The following is a 16,242-nucleotide window of genomic DNA, read 5'->3' on the forward strand; positions in this document are numbered from 1 at the left end:
GTGTACGTGCGTGCGTGTGTGTGCGTGTGTGTGTCTGTGTGTGTGTGTCTGTGTGTGTGTGTGTGTGTGTGTGTGTGTGTGTGTGTGTGTGTGTGTGTGTGTGTGTGTGTGTGTGTGTGTGTGTGTGTGTGTGTGTGTGTGTGTGTGTGTGTGTGTGTGTGTGTGTGTGTGTGTTAGTGTGTGTGTGTGTGTGTGTACGTGCGTGTGTACGTGCGTGAGCGAGCATGTGTGTGTGTATGTGCGTGTATGTGTGTATGCGTGAGTTTTACAGAGATGTGTTACATTAGTGTAAGATTTTTTTTATTTTCTAAATAAAATTTTTGTATCATCAGCAAAGAAAAACACATTTTTCAGTTTCCATGACAATATATTCAGTTTTACTTAAAATCCTATAAAAAATTGGGCCAAGTAAATTTTTATTTTAATCACAATATGTGCATGGAAATTTCTTAAACATAGGGGTCAAATAGGAATTTTGACAGGTGAGTGAAATCTTGAAATAAACCAGGGGCGGAAAGAGCCTAATATCAGGGGAAATGACACTACACAGTATCCTGTACATAAGATTATCGTCTTCTGTTGTTTGATTAACATATGATAAAACCGTAATGGGTCAGCTCACCTTACTTTGGCTTGGTTAGCGTTTCCATCGAGTTTAGTAGCACTTCAGAGTTGGAGGGATTATAGGCGTGTTGTTATATTTGCGCTGTCTACTGCTGTGACATCATAAAAAAAGTGGGAACGAGCATCGTTGGAATGCAGTGTTTCCCATACATTCATTCATTTTTTGTCATTCCGCCAAAAATCTATATTCAACACCACAAATAGATGTTTGCACATCGCGTTTATCACTACCCCTGTCTCACATGACAGTTTTTGTACAAACACCCGAGGCGTCAGTAATGACTAATTTCAAGTAACGTGCATTACAGAATAATATTACTTTTCTGAAGTTTACAAACAAGGCACAGATGACAACAGATTTGCTCGAGACGGCGCAAGCACGAAGGATAAACAAGGATTGTGTTTAGCAATGACGCTGGTAGTGTCGATTCCCTCAGACCAGTCAGTGATCTGCAGTGTTTTCACGTCACATTTTAATATCAGCTACTATGCGAAATCCACTTTTACAAGGTGTTTGGATATAATGTGTGTCGGCAGTTTGTGGACACACAACCCTATGATGAAAGAAATCCACCCGCTCCTTGTTTTTTATTCCAATCCTCATTAAACCAAAGCAGTCTCATTATGCTGTTTGATTCTCATTTATCAGTGTCACATTGATAAAGCCCCGCCCACTTACAGTCCTGTTGTAGTTGTAGTCTGTCCACTAGATACCATTGTCTCAGACTGTATTAATCAGATTTATTTTAACTGAAAGCGCTTCTCTGTCTGTTTGTAAGGAAGTGAGGAGTTGTAGCTCATTTGCATTTAAAGGGGAGTTGTATCTCATTTGCATTTAAAGGTACAGACATTAAAACAATGGGTCCTATTTTAACGATCTAAGCGCATTGTCTAAAGCGCACGGCACACGGTCTAAATGGGCGTGTCCGATGCCGCTAATTTAATGGCGGGAAAAATGGTTTGTGCGCCCAGCACACGGTCGAAAAGGGTTGTTCCTATTCTCCTAATGAGTAAAGGGTGTGTTTTGGGCGTAACATGCAATAAACCAATGAGAGTCTTAGCTCATATCCGCTATGTCTACTCCCTATTTAGATGACGGACTTTGTAAACTGAAAAACTAAGCGGAAGAAGAAGACCCCAAGTTTAAGAATAATGTTAAAAAAAATGTGTTGTTTTAATTTTTATTGACATTTTAATTTTTTGGATTAAAACCTTTAAAGTCTTTTTTTCAGTCATAGAAGTACAAATAACAGGCTTTTAATTGCTGTAAATGTATTGATATCCTACATAATCAATGTAATCTCATAAAATAATTTGCAAATATGCAAGAAAAGGTTTGTACTTTAAAAATACAAACAAAAGATAAAGAATTTACAAATGTGCGGAGAGCAATAGCATTTCAGCACCGGGACAGCGCCATGGGATATTTACAAAGCATTACTTAAAATGTTTCTCTTCTCACCATATCCACAGGTACAGAGTCATAATATACACTAAATCCATAAAGTAGCATTTAAAAATAGATGCATTTGTTTAAAGCAAAGCATTTATTTACTTACCAGGCTACAGGTGAAGCAGCTCTTTACGCCTTCCAACGTCTCATAATCAGTCCTCATTTATGTTCAAGAGACTCAATAATAATCTTTTACATTCAATCCTTTAATCTTTCATATTTAAAAGCATTTTTGGGCTGCTGCGCATTCATGTATGTGATAAGCAAACCCGCGTTGTCGTCCCGTTTTAGACGCATATTACTAACACGCTCATTAAATAACAAAAAAAATTGCGCCATAGACTTTAGACCAGGTTTTAGTTAGTCAATGGTGTAGTCTATTTTAGTTGCCACAAAAAAACAACGTGCCAACAATGGGCCTGAACACACCTCGTTTTTAGATCAGAACGGCCATGGTTGCAAAATTGGGCGCAAATGCATTTGCTATTTAAACAACGTGGCGCTAAACGTGAAAATTATCATTGCGCCTGGTTGAAACTAGCAAAATACACTTGCGTCACGCATTGCCCTGCATTGCGCCAGGTGTATGATAGAGCCCCATGTGTTTTTGCTCCCATCCAAAATAGGGACATTGTGGTCATGCTATAATAAATTATGTGTGGGGTATTTTGAGCTGAAACTTCACACACACATTCTGGGCACACCCAAGCCTTATACATCTTTTAAAAAGGCCATAATCGGTGCTCTTTAAACGTGCCTCTCTGTGCATACACTTTAAACTGTGTGCACATAAAATTGCTTGAATGTCAACATTTGCAAGGCTTTTTAATTGTTCACATATTTAATTTGGGGGGCAATAATTGTGACCAGCGAAAATATATGTAGCCTATTTGAAAATATATAATGTGATCCTCCCACTTGCAAGTATGTTAAATCAATAAAACATTGTATTTTGTGAATTTTTAGAATAAAAGATAAAAAGGAGAAACAATGGAGATTTTGCTCATATTTACCAAGGGGGGCAATATTTTATTTCAGAACTGTGAGTGCTTTGGGTTTTTTTTGCTTTATTTATTTATTTATTTATTCAAAATTAATTTATTAAAATAAGACTTGAATTCTGATGACTGTTATGATTTACATGTATTCTTATCTACTGCTTTTAATTAATATATTAATTCATATATACATACATTGATGAAGATTTATGCTTTTGTAATAAAACAATGAACTTGCATAATAAAACTGACCCGAGTTCACTTGACCATTATTAATACTGGTCAAAGGGTTGCATTACAGTTGCATTAGTATAGTGCCTCAAGATTATATGAGAAATTAAATGTCAAATCATCAATTTATTTTTATTTTTCACTTTGGTCAGAATAATGCTTCATCACGTTGAAAATGAAATAATTTAATTTAATGTTTTGTTTTTTATTTTAGCATATAATTTTCAAATTTGGGACATATTTTGCAATTTAATTTTTTATTTTATCATTTAATTACTTAATTTAAAAAAAACCACAAATACATCACGTTGAAAATGAAAAAAAATAATTTAATGTTTTAATTTTTATTTTATCATTTAATTTTGAAATTTGGGACGTATGTTTTATTTTATTTTATCATTTAATTAATTAATTTTAAAAAAGTCCAAAAATACCAATACAGACATCTTTTAACCTAGGGTGAATTCAGGTAGAGTGGGACATCAGGTTGAGTGGGACACTAAAGCTTTTGGGTACTGTAAGGGGTTAATTTTGTAAGCCAATCACAACAATTGTTACTATGTTGTAGCTGAATGTCTATTGAATATAAAATAAAGGTTGTGATTGGTGTGACTTCACAGATGTGGGCTGGTTGTCATTTTTCAAATTGCTGTCAGATGATGTTTTAAAGATGAACAGTTTGTTAATAAATTTGTAAAAATTTCACCATAGTGACCTTCATTACAATCTATTTAAACAAAAAACATACAATTTTAATACATTCTAACTGATTAAGGTTGTTTAAAATGCACTTTACCAAAAAGTGTCCCACTTTACCTGACTTCACCCTACGCCTTGACTGGTCACTTCACACTCCAGCACAAGTGGTGGCGGTATTCACCAAAAAGTTGATATGCGACCCGCTAATAAATCCGAAGAAGAAGCAAAACAGACTGCCGCAAATCACACAAAAAGAAGATGCAAAACATAAGATTCATAAATGTTGTGAGGGTTCATGAAGCAGTACTTAAAATAACCCATCGCTGATAGTTGCTTTATTTTACCGTTGAATTCTGTTTTTATATCAGTAAGAGGAAAAAACGTTTAGATATTAATCTGGATAACGTACGTGATGGAGAGCGGTTATGTTTATCTTTTTATGGTAGCTGGGGTAGAAGAAGTGGTGGAAACTGTTTAAGGTAATCCGGTAAAATGTTTACTTTATATAAAGTCTTGGCAGATAACTCTTAATAACTAATCTAGCCGTTTTTTGGCCATTATCTGTATTTAACTATATCACCTATACACGTAGTAATATTTAAACAGTGTACTAGCTTAACCTTTCCGTGAGGTGATTTTTGATTTATGAAATGTATTTGAGTCAGACTAAGAGACACATTTGTGAAAGGGTTTAAAGTGTAAATAAAAACATCACACATCATTTAAAATAGATAAATAAATGTTATTTAAATCCACATGTTTGTGTGTTTAAGCATCAGAAGAGATCAGAGTCGTCTGTGAAGAGTGAGCGGTCAATGGATCCACCAATAGAAATGAAGAGATGGCCTGACCAAAAGTGACGCAACATTCATAGAAATTATTATATGATTATAATTAGACATTTTATATAGGGGTGTGTTTTGTTAAAATGATGGGAATTATTTGTAGGAATTTTATCTTTACATTTTAACACAGTGTTTTTCACATTACCCTCAGATCTCAGAAATGTATTTGATTCTCTTCCAGGTCAGTCGTAACCGAACCTGTCTGTAAAAAGATGAAGTTTGAGCAGTCTGTGAATCGACCCCAATATTTGTATCCTCAATTCAGGTAAACTATAGACTTAAAATCTTATTTGCTTTCTACATGTACTTCTCTAACTTCTGTTTTCATTTCACAGCCGTGACTCTAAACTTAATAAAGTCCTGAACACATTTAAATCAAATCTGAGAGAGAAGTTTAGATTTTTGTATCCAGGAACATCAAAGAAGAGAAACCCAACACTACTGAATGAGATCTACACAGAGCTCAACATCACAGAGATTAAAAGTGGAGAGGCAGAGGAGACACCAATCAAATGTAATGACATCTTTAAACCTTTACCTGAACAACACAAACACATCAGAAGTGTGCTGACAAAGGGAGTCGCTGGCATTGGAAAAACAGTCTCTGTACAGAAGTTCATTCTGGACTGGGCTGAAGAGAAAGAGAATCAGGACGTCCACCTCATATTTCCACTTCCTTTCAGAGAGATCAATTTGATGAAGGACAAAACACTCAGTCTTTTAGATCTTCTTCATCTTTTCTTCCCAGAGACAAAAGAAATGGAAATCTTCAGTGATAAATATAAAGTGTTGTTCATCTTTGATGGTTTGGATGAGTGTCGTCTGTCTCTGGATTTTCACAGCAGTGTGAGGTTGTGTGATGTACGTAAATCAACCTCAGTGGACGTGATGCTGACAAACCTCATCAAGGGGAATCTGTTTCCCTCTTCTCTCATCTGGATCACCTCCAGACCAGCAGCAGCTGATCTCATCCCCTCTGAGTGTGTTGATCGAGTCACAGAGGTACGAGGCTTCAGTGATCCACAGAAGGAGGAATACTTCAGGAAGAGAATCAATGATGAAAGTCTGTCTGATCAAATCATCTCACACCTGAAGTCATCCAGGAGTCTCTACGTCATGTGTCAAATCCCAGTCTTCTGCTGGATTTCAGGCACTGTTCTAGAGAGAATATTTAGGGAAGCGCAGAGTCAAGAGATCCCCAAGACTCTAACACAAATGTACACACACTTCCTGTTCATTCAGACGAACATTAAACATCGGGACAACTTTAAGAAGAGCATGAAGGATAAAGACATGATCTATAAACTGTGTAAACTGGCTTTTGAGCAGCTTGTGAAAGGCAATGTTATCTTCTGTAATGAAGACCTGAGAGAGTGTGGCATTTTTGTATCAGAAGCATCAGTGTACTCAGGATTGTGTACTCAGATCTTCAGAGAGGAGTTTGGTTTGTGTCAGAGGAAAGTTTACAGCTTTGTTCATCTGAGAATTCAGGAATATCTAGCAGCTCTACATGTGCACCTCTCTTTTATGAACAACAACCTAAATGTGTTTGAACAAATTCAACCGATTCAAACACATCAGCTTTCAATACATGAACTGTATCGGAGAGCTACAGATAAGGCTCTACAGAGTAAAAATGGACATCTGGATCTTTTCCTTTGTTTTCTTCTGGGTTTGTCGCTGGAGTCGAATCAGAATCTCCTACTAGGTCTGAGGATACAGACAGGACGCAGCAATCATAACAATGTAATAACAATCAGTTACATCAAACAGAAGATCAGGGAGAATCCTTCACCCGAGATATCCATCAATCTGCTTCAGTGTCTGAGTGAACTGGGTGATGTTTTACTAGTGAAGGAAATCCAAAAGTATCTGAAGTTTAGAATATTACAGAAAGCCAAAATCTCTTCATCTCAGTGGTCAGCTTTAGTTTTTATGTGGCTGAGTTCAGAACGCGAGCAGAAGGAGTTTAACATGAATCGTATTGTTAAAAAAAACTTTTCTCAAGCACAGAAAGTTCTTCAGAAGCTTCTGCCTGTGATTTGTGAATTCAGATCACTTACGTAAGTATGAAGAATCACTTTACTCTTAACACATTATTAATGGTGTTGTTACAAACCAATGTGATATTTTTTTATTTCTCTACAGGTTGGGTTCTGGTAATATCACAGCTGAAAGTTGTGTTGCTTTGTCTTCAGCTCTGACATCAAACCCATCACATGTGACTTATCTGAATCTGTCTCAGAATAATCTTGGAGATTCAGGAGTGAAGCTGATCTCTGATGTACTGAAGAGTCCTGAATGTAAAATGGAGAAACTAATGTAAGATGCCATGACATTATGTAAGGAATAATTGACTCCGGTCCTTTGAATTATTTGAAAATAATGCACACTCCGTTTCGCATCGTGCCACATTACTACACATTACGTGGGTGTGCATTATTCAATTCACCTTTAATAATTCCTTACATTATTCAAAGGATCATAGTCAATTATTACGTAATGAAATCTAGTTTAAGTGTGATTGATTTTCACATGATTTGCAGATACTACAGATCTAGTAATGGTGACAGACAAGAGACTTCACTTTTAACATCTATATCTGTTTACATTAAACACACTTAACACAGGCAGATCTTTATGAAAATATGTTTTGAATTATATAAACTTCTATATAAATCTTTCTCTAATCGTGTCCTGTAACGTGACAAAATAGTTTAAAGTTCAGGCATCAGACCAGACTTTGTCTGACGGTGCGTGACTCGAGTATTAGATATGTAATGATCTTTCAAAATGACCTTGATCTGATCTGTGTGTCTTGGTTCCCTACAGATTGAATTCTTGTAATATCACAGCTGAAGGTTGTGCTGCTCTGTCTTCAGCTCTGAGATCAAACCCATCACACCTGAGAGAACTGAATCTGATTGAGAATAATCTTGGAGATTTAGGAATGGAGCATCTCTCTGATCTACTGGAGCATCCTGACTGTAAACTGGAGAAACTCTTGTAAGATCATACACACATGATGTGATTCTCATAGTGATATTACACACTGCCCGAAAATAGTCCCCTTGGTTACTTTCAATAGCAGGGGACTATTTTCGGGCAGTGTGTAATATCACTACGCCTCCTGCAGCCATGTTACAGCAGCAAAGTCACTTGATTATAAAGCCAGAATGAGAGTATAGTTCCTAGCCATATCTGCCTAGAAAATCACAACATTTAATTTTCTGTCGGTCTAAGTACACGATGTAACTACAGAAGAGTCAAGTTTCAAATAGGAAAAATATTGAAACTCTTCTTTTTTATTTTTTGCCCGATGCTAATGGTCTAATCAGATTCAACGAATTAAGCCCGATTTATAGTCGTGGGTAAACTCTACGCCGTAGGTTATCCGTAGCCTGTGCGTAGCTCTGCGTAGCTGACGTGCACCCCCCAAATTTTTAACAGCGCGTCAGTTCTACGTGGACCGCAAGCGCTGTGATTGGCCCACCAGAACCCCTCCCGTCAGTTAAAAAAAAAACTGCGTCATAGGTATTTCCATTTGCGACGGTGAAAACAAAGATAAGCTAAGTTGAAGAGTGATTTAACTCACACCTTGAACAAAAGTCGCTGTTTATTTACTTCCATCATTGCAGAAAGACGAAAGTGCGTTTCTGTATTATTTCTTTGAAAACAAAACCAAAGGATTAAAAAAATAAGAACAAAACTCAAGCAAGCATTCTATGCATTTTGTTGTCAAGGTAAGTGCACGCACACAAACACACACACACACGTCTGTTTTGGTGGGACATTCCATATAATACGTAATTAACAGTGGTTCACTTCCGGGATTTGGTACGATTGCGCTCACATTAGCAGCGAACCGATCTGGAGTTCACATGAAACGAACCCCAGACCACCGTTTTTAAGCGGACTCGAGTACGTTTCGCGGGTGCGCACCCGAGTTTGGCAGACAGCGTTCACATCATCCAAATGTCCGGAACTCTGATGTCAATCGACCCCGGGTGCGCACCAAAAGTGCTAATGTGAAAACACTAAACAAACTACACAATCAGGACTCATTACGTATTTCTGAAGGAGGAACTTCATAGAACAAGGAAGACATTAGCCTGTTTTGAAGACAGTGAAAACAGAGCTATAGAGATAAGTAAATTGTGTAAAAGTACCGTATTTTTTTACACGTTAAACATGAACGCGATATATTGTGCCCTGTAAACACAATCAAAGCTTCAAAAACACAGGAAGAACGAGACCTTTAATGATGAAAGCGTGCTCGGGCACAGATCGATGAAGAGTGCAAGCCAGTGGGGAAGTGGTACAGTCGTGCTCGGGCACAGATCAAGGCAACCAGGCCTAATATAAGTGCAAATCCATGTTGATCTGATGTGTGTGTGTTGTGATCTGAGGGACTGAAGTGTGTGTCATTTGTTCTCTACAGGTTGAGGGGTTGTAATATCACAGATGAAGGTTGTGTTGCTCTGTCTTCAGCTTTGACATCAAACCCATCACACCTGAGAGGACTGATTCTGACTAATAATACATTTGGAGATTTAGGAGTGAAGCTGTTGTCTGCTGTACTGGAGAATCCTCAGTGTAAACTGAAGATACTGAAGTAAGGTAATTTTTCTGTAGTCACACGTGATGTGGTTCTCAAAGACTTTATATAACTGTCAATCAGAGAGACATTTAACAAACATCCAGTTAAATGCCTTTACTTGGTTAAAGAGCACCTACTGTGGTGAAAAAAGCACATTTTTGTAACATTTTGGTCTTCCAGATTACATATATGTGATTAAAACTTAAATTAATGCCTTATTATTCTTACAAGTTGCCTATGTGCTGTACCGATTTTGTCTCGTCAATTAAAACACTTGGATTTAGAACCCATCTCTTTAAAACCCGCCTCCCCAAATGTCCAGATTGGTCAGATTGCTTAATCTACTGTTATAGGTCAACTGTGTTCAGTGCGTGTTGGAGAGAGAGAGAGAGAGAGTTCAGAGGCACAGACAACCGTTACCAAAACAACTCAAGCAAGCGTGCACAGCCTAAAAAGGGCATAAGAAATGATTACACCAAATAACAATTAAATGTATTATTTTACAGAATTTAAATGCAATTATTTATTAAATAAAGCACCTGTGTTTAACTCTTTCCCTGCCATTGACGAGTTATCTCGTCAATTAAGAAAAAAACACTTCCCTGCCAGTGAGGAGTTTTTACAGCAATCTATATTTCCACTATTATCCACTAGTTGGCGCTCTTACCCAACTTATAGAACACTAAAGCATTCACTCAGTTTAAAACGGTTAAAACTCAATGTATGTTTTGCCCTCTGCTTTCAACCAAAAAAAAAACCCAATTCATCCTACCTTCATTAGTTCTCTTTTTATCACCTCTTATATATGGAGTAGGTTTCTTCAAAAATAACAAATTTTGAGCAAAAAGCTGAGATAATTGCATTTTTGTGAAAGACTTCTGATAGAAATCTGATTCAGAGCGATGATCAAAACATACACTGAGTTTGAACTGTTTGATGTGAGGGGTTGCTTCCGGGTTGTATAAGTTGGGTAAGTACGACATCTGGTGGATAGTGGCGGAAATTCGGATTGGCGGAAGGGCTCGTCATTGGCAGGGAAGCGTTTTCTCTTAATTGATGAGTTAACGGTTCACAAAGCAGTCCTTGTGAAAATGCCAAGAGCATATATTTAACTTCTGAGTGTGCTGTGCCGGAATTGTATTGAACATAAATTCTAACAACAGGTTTTTGATTTCCTCTGCCTTAGGAAGGCCATAAAGTATTGTTTTGATCTGACGTGTTGACCCAACATTTTTTATCCCGCTTAAACGCCCAACAACAGTTTGCAAAAAACTTGAGACAGTTTGTATCTGTATGACTCCGGCAACCCTCAGCCAGCAACTTATTCATGTGTTGTCGTCTTGGTTTTAGTGGCGGTTTTATATACACATTTTTAACACATCTGTTGTTCAAATTCTTATTCATAATTTTGAAGTTCTTACAACTGCCACAAAACTTTCTTATATGTTTTTTTTTTGCTTGTTGCATATTATTGTTTTTATATCAAACATGGTAGTTGTGGCGTTAGATAATAAAACATAATGTGATTACATCAGGATTTAATGGAAATTCATGACACACTGCTTAAACATCCCCACACTAACAGTGTTTTCTGCAGGTTGAGTGGTTGTAATATCACGGACGAAGGTTGTGCTGCTCTGTCTTCAGCTCTGAGATCAAACCCATCACACCTGAGAGATCTGAGTCTGTCTTTGAATTATCTCGGAGATTTAGCAGTGAAGCTGCTATCTGATGTACTGAAGTATCCTCAATGTAAACTGGAGCAATTGTGGTAAAATTATCTCTACTAATAATTCTCAGAGAGACATTATCCATTATCAGAGTGACTTAACCACTGAACTATAAGATGATGTTAATTTATAATGACCTATAAACACTGTGCCACTGCTAATGTTGTGCTTAACAACATATGAGGAATAACTTCATTGTAGGGCTGCAACAACTAGTATTTAATAATAGTCAATAAAATATGATGATAAAAATCAAGGAAGTGCGCGACTTGTCGAATATTTGATCTGCAATAATTATTCAAGAAGAAAAACATTTATTTGAACAGGGTTTTTTAAGTGTCACAGCAGGGTTAAGGCATACTGCTATAGAAAGGACATTAAATGCCTTTTTCATTTATCTTTTACAGACTTTAATGTAAAATTTACATGAAAATGTATTTTTATGCAATTCTAATTGTGTTTGTCATTCAGATCCTGACTTAATTAAGTATTTAAAGTTTTAAGTGGACAATTATAAATTGCGCTGCGAAATATTTAAGAAAGCACTTATATTTACATGTACAAAATGTTGTGCAGCATGTTTTCTAATAACATAAGCAGGGGACTTTTGACACTTCATTAGCAATAATTTTCATTTATGCATTTGGCAGACGCTTTTATCCAAAGTGTCTTACAGTGCATTACAAGGTATCAGCATGTGTGTTGCCTGATTTTGAACTCATGACATTTCACGCTGCTAATGCAATGCTATACCACTAACATATTCAGGAGCACAAGAAACATTTTTGATTAGTGAAGACATTTTATGCCTCACAATAAAGAACAAAAAGTGCACAGATAAATGGATAAATAAATGAAACACGCTTTTAAATGAAAGAGTGACGTGTGTTTTTACTGTTCTCTACAGGTTGTGTGATTGTAATATCACAGATGAAGGTTGTGTTGCTCTGACTTTAGCTCTGAGATCAAACCCATCACACCTGAGAGAATTGTTTCTGACTGGAAATCCTCTGGGAGCTGTAGGAATGAAGCTGATCTCTGCTATGGCAAAGGATCCAAATTACAAACTGAGCAAAGTACGATGAGCAAAGGTTTGTATTTATCAATTATGATTTATAATTTCACTGTCATCGATTGATGTCAAGTTAATATTTTTTGATAGGATAATATGAAGTAAATAAACTTTAACAGTGTAGCCTCTGTAGGATTTTCAGCTTTAAGCTGTATTTTATTTGGCTCAGATCCACTTTAATTATGCAGAGTACAAACGCTAAAGAGTGCAGTTAGCATATAGTGTTATTATGCTAAAGCGCTCTTTGACAATTATCTGTGTACATAAAAAAGTTATAAATTACAGTGTATGCAGAGGCCACTAGCATCGCGCTCAAAAATGACCAAAAAGTTTCAATATTTTTCCTATTTAAAACTTGACTCTTCTGTAGTTACATCGTGTACTAAGACAATGAAAAGTTGTGATTTTCTAGGCAGATATGGCTGGCACTGTGCTCTCATTCTGGCCTAATAATCAAGGACTTTGCTGCCGTAACATGGTCGCAATGATATTACACAGCACCTGAATATTGTCCCCTTGGTAACTTTCAATAGCAGGGGATTACTTTTGGGCACTGCGTATATCATTGGAGCAGCAAAGTCCTTGATTATTACGCTGTAATGAGAGTGGAGTTCCTAGCCATATCACCATGGCAGTATTTTCACACTTTATTTCTGAAGATTGTAAACAGGCATGCACCTGTTAGGACATTCAGAGTAAAAGGATGTGACAATCCATGGTTCTCACATGAATTATCTGAACTTCTTCATGAAAGGAATTTGGCTTGGGCCATAGCGAGGAAATCAGATACAGAAAGAGATTGGGTAGCGTTTAGAACGTTGAGAAATAAATGTACAGCTCTTATACGTTGATCAAAATCTAAATATTATTTAAATGAAACTTCACAAAATCTTAAAAACCCTGTTAAATTTTGGAAGACCATCAATTCACTTTCACCCTCCACTTCATATAATGATTTTCCTGATCAAATTTTAGTAAAAGATAGCCTTCTTACTAGCAGGACGGATATGGTAATGTTTTTAATAAGCATTTTTTTTCTTCAGGTTCAATTTTATAATACCAAAAGTGTAATACCAAATCCATCTCCTCCTCTGAAAGAAGCCAGTCCTACTTTTATATGTTCTATTATTTCAAGAAGTGAAGTTTTGAAAAATGTAAAAAACTTGGATATTAAGAAGTCTGCAGGATCTGATGAAATTGAGCCATATTTTTTTTAATTAGCTGCTGAGATTATTGCTGGCCCATTAGCCTATATTTTTAATTTATCATTGGATCAGAATTTCGTTCCTGATGTCTGGAAATCTGCCTTAGTTGTTCCCTGTTGAAAGGTGGAGATCCAACCATCTTAAATAATTATAGACCGATTTCCAAGCTATCAGTGATAGTCAAAATTTTAGAATCTATTGTCAGTGAACAGCTGAAGGAATTTTTATCTAGAAATAGTATTCTTTTCAGGTATCAGTCCGGGTTCAGAAAGAATCATAGCACGGTAACTGCCACTGCCACGGTGTTTATTGATTTAGCTAAAGCTTTTGACACTGTCAATCATGGTATTCTTTTATCGTGTTTACATAGTATCGGCCTTTCTGAAACTGCATTAGGCTGGATTAAGAACTACTTAAAGAATAGGTGTCAAAGGGTGCAAATTAAGGGGTTTCTCTCTGACAAGCTTATTATTGAATCTGGTGTGCCACAGGGGTCCATTTTGGGTCCCCTGCTATTTACATTATATATAAACTATCTTGGCGATAATTTATCAGATGCAAATATTCATTTGTATGCCGATGACACCATAATTTATTGCTCTGCACCCTCCATTAATAGTTGCATCTTAAAGTTGCAGGAAGCATTTGCAATAGTTCAGCATAACCTTGTCTCTTTAAAATTAGTCCTGAATGATAAAAAAACAAAATACATGGTCTTCTCAAGGAAAAATAAGTGTGTATCATCTCTTGATGATTGAATGATAATTCTATAGAGCTAGTTTCCTCTTATAAATATCTAGGTTTTGTGTTGGAAGAGGATTTATCATTTAAGTTACATTTGTTGTCTAAGTTAAGGTTACAACTGGGGTTTTACTTTCGAAATAGTGCTTGTTTTTCTCAGTCGGCAAAGAGAAAGTTGGTGGAAGCTACCTTCTTACCAGTCTTAGATTATGGAGATGTTTTTTATAGAAATACCACTAAGGCTCTTTTACAATCATTGGACTCTGTTTATCATTCTGCTTTAAGATTTATAACTCGTACCAATCATTATACTCATCACTGTGCATTGTATGAAATGGTATGTTGTCCTTCGCTTCACTTGAGAAGATACAAGCATTGGCTTATATTTGTGTATAAGGCCATAGTTGGCCAGCTACATGAATAATCTACTAACTATCAGTAGTCAAGGGTATAATCTGCGTTCAAGTAAATATTTTCTTTTAAATGTTCCTTTAATGAAGACAGAGTTTGGAAAAACTGCTTTTACTTATAGTGCATCAACTGCTTGGAATGAGATCCAAAGGTCATTGCAACTGAGTGTATTTATCTCTATGAATGAGTTTAAGCTGTATCTTAACCGAACATTCCACACTGTCTGCACTTGTTCTTAATCTTACTTATTGTTGGGAATATTGTTCTATGTACTAAATCTGTTTTTATGTTGTCTATTGTGTGCTGCTACCTTGGCCAGGGCTCACTTGTAAATGAGATATTTATCTCAATGTGATTTTATTCCCTGGTTAAATAAAGGTATAATAAAAAAATAATAACCATAAACAGTCCTTCATATGACTCTGTGACATTAAGTTAAATAAAAAAGCAGAGCAGACAAATGATGCATTATAAATACTTGTGAACAGATATAAGAACAGGTTGTTTGTTTTAACAGCTTTTCATCGTTGGCTGAAACTTCTGCTGTTGAAGTAACCGAGGAAGAGACACAAGCAACAGAGACTTAAAGATATCCTTGTGCGTGTGTTTGTGTGTGACATAACAGTTATAAACATTACTGTTAATTCTCTTACAGTCCTTCACCTGTGTGTGATATGTGTTTAGGACAGAGTTTCTCAAATGGGTTTGTGTTAATGAAGAAACTTTTTGAGATTGTTTATAAAAGTACAAATGCTAAAATAAATACAACTGTACGATTTACAAAAGTACACAATGTGTCCATGTATATATTTTACAGAGATGTATAAGCTTAGCATAAGATTTTTTATTAAAAAAAATTGTACTCTCAGCAAATGTGTAAATTTCCTATTTCCTACTGTTATTTTCTATTTTCCTGTTTGTGCCAGTTTTATTTTCTCTTTTACCTATAAATGAATCCCTCAAAATAAAGATAGGATTTTGAGTGAACTACACTGTCTGTGTTTATCTTGGTTCCTGATATCAGTTTCTCTGCTCCATCATACACCTAGCCTAACTTGATCTGATCATCTCAGTTTTATTAAAGTTAAATCCACATAGTAGGAAATGTCATGACAGGTGAAATTCATACACCATTAGCACCAGTACTACTGTTAGTATAATATAATATAGTATAATGTTTTGTATAATTTGTTTTTGTCAGTAAATATGTTGTTTTTATTTTCAGTTTAACTTAAGACTTGAATTTTGATGACTTTTATGATTGTCATGTATGCTTATGTTGCTGCATTTAATGGAATATATATAGAGAGAGAGAGAGATTGAGAAAGAGAGAGAATACTGTATTTGTATAGTGTGTAATAACATAGATTAAAATGTATGTTCTTTCTGTGGCGTTTTTTAATTCAACAACTAAGATTTTCATTTTAGTGACGAATATAACTGATATGTATCTCTAATGAAGCTGTTGTTATTTATTAATGAACAAATTTAAAAAAAAAATTGTCTGCAATTTTACCTGAACCACAAACTAAAGGCCTCCTCTGACGTCACATCTCATAATGATTGGCTGAGGTTCTTCACATGATCCAAATGGACCGCCCAAACGTCGTTGGTAACAACTGAGGGCATAGTT

At 36.0% G+C, this 16,242-nt stretch overlaps 1 protein-coding gene across 4 annotated transcripts; it reads left to right on the forward strand.

The window, feature by feature from the left end:
• Nucleotides 1–4,162: 4,162 nt before the first annotated feature.
• Nucleotides 4,163–15,596, forward strand: LOC129438556 (protein NLRC3). Of its 4 annotated transcripts, none has more exons than XM_055197329.2 (10): nt 4,175–4,484; nt 4,779–4,861; nt 5,032–5,115; nt 5,186–6,913; nt 6,999–7,172; nt 7,683–7,856; nt 9,292–9,465; nt 11,048–11,221; nt 12,088–12,256; nt 15,127–15,596. In XM_055197329.2, exons 2-10 carry the CDS (start codon nt 4,821–4,823, stop codon nt 15,142–15,144), a joined length of 2,736 nt encoding a protein of 911 aa, XP_055053304.2. In that variant the 5' UTR covers nt 4,175–4,484; nt 4,779–4,820; the 3' UTR covers nt 15,145–15,596. The 4 variants fall into 4 exon arrangements, with proteins under 4 accessions (XP_055053308.2, XP_055053304.2, XP_055053306.2 ...); XM_055197331.2 differs by having other exon boundaries at nt 4,179–4,484; nt 12,088–12,271; XM_055197332.2 differs by lacking the exon at nt 4,175–4,484 and having other exon boundaries at nt 4,773–4,866.
• The last annotated feature ends 646 nt before the right edge of the window (nt 15,597–16,242 follow it).

The sequence above is a fragment of the Misgurnus anguillicaudatus genome, chromosome 24, assembly GCF_027580225.2.
Source record: "Misgurnus anguillicaudatus chromosome 24, ASM2758022v2, whole genome shotgun sequence".
Classification (NCBI taxonomy): domain Eukaryota; kingdom Metazoa; phylum Chordata; class Actinopteri; order Cypriniformes; family Cobitidae; genus Misgurnus; species Misgurnus anguillicaudatus.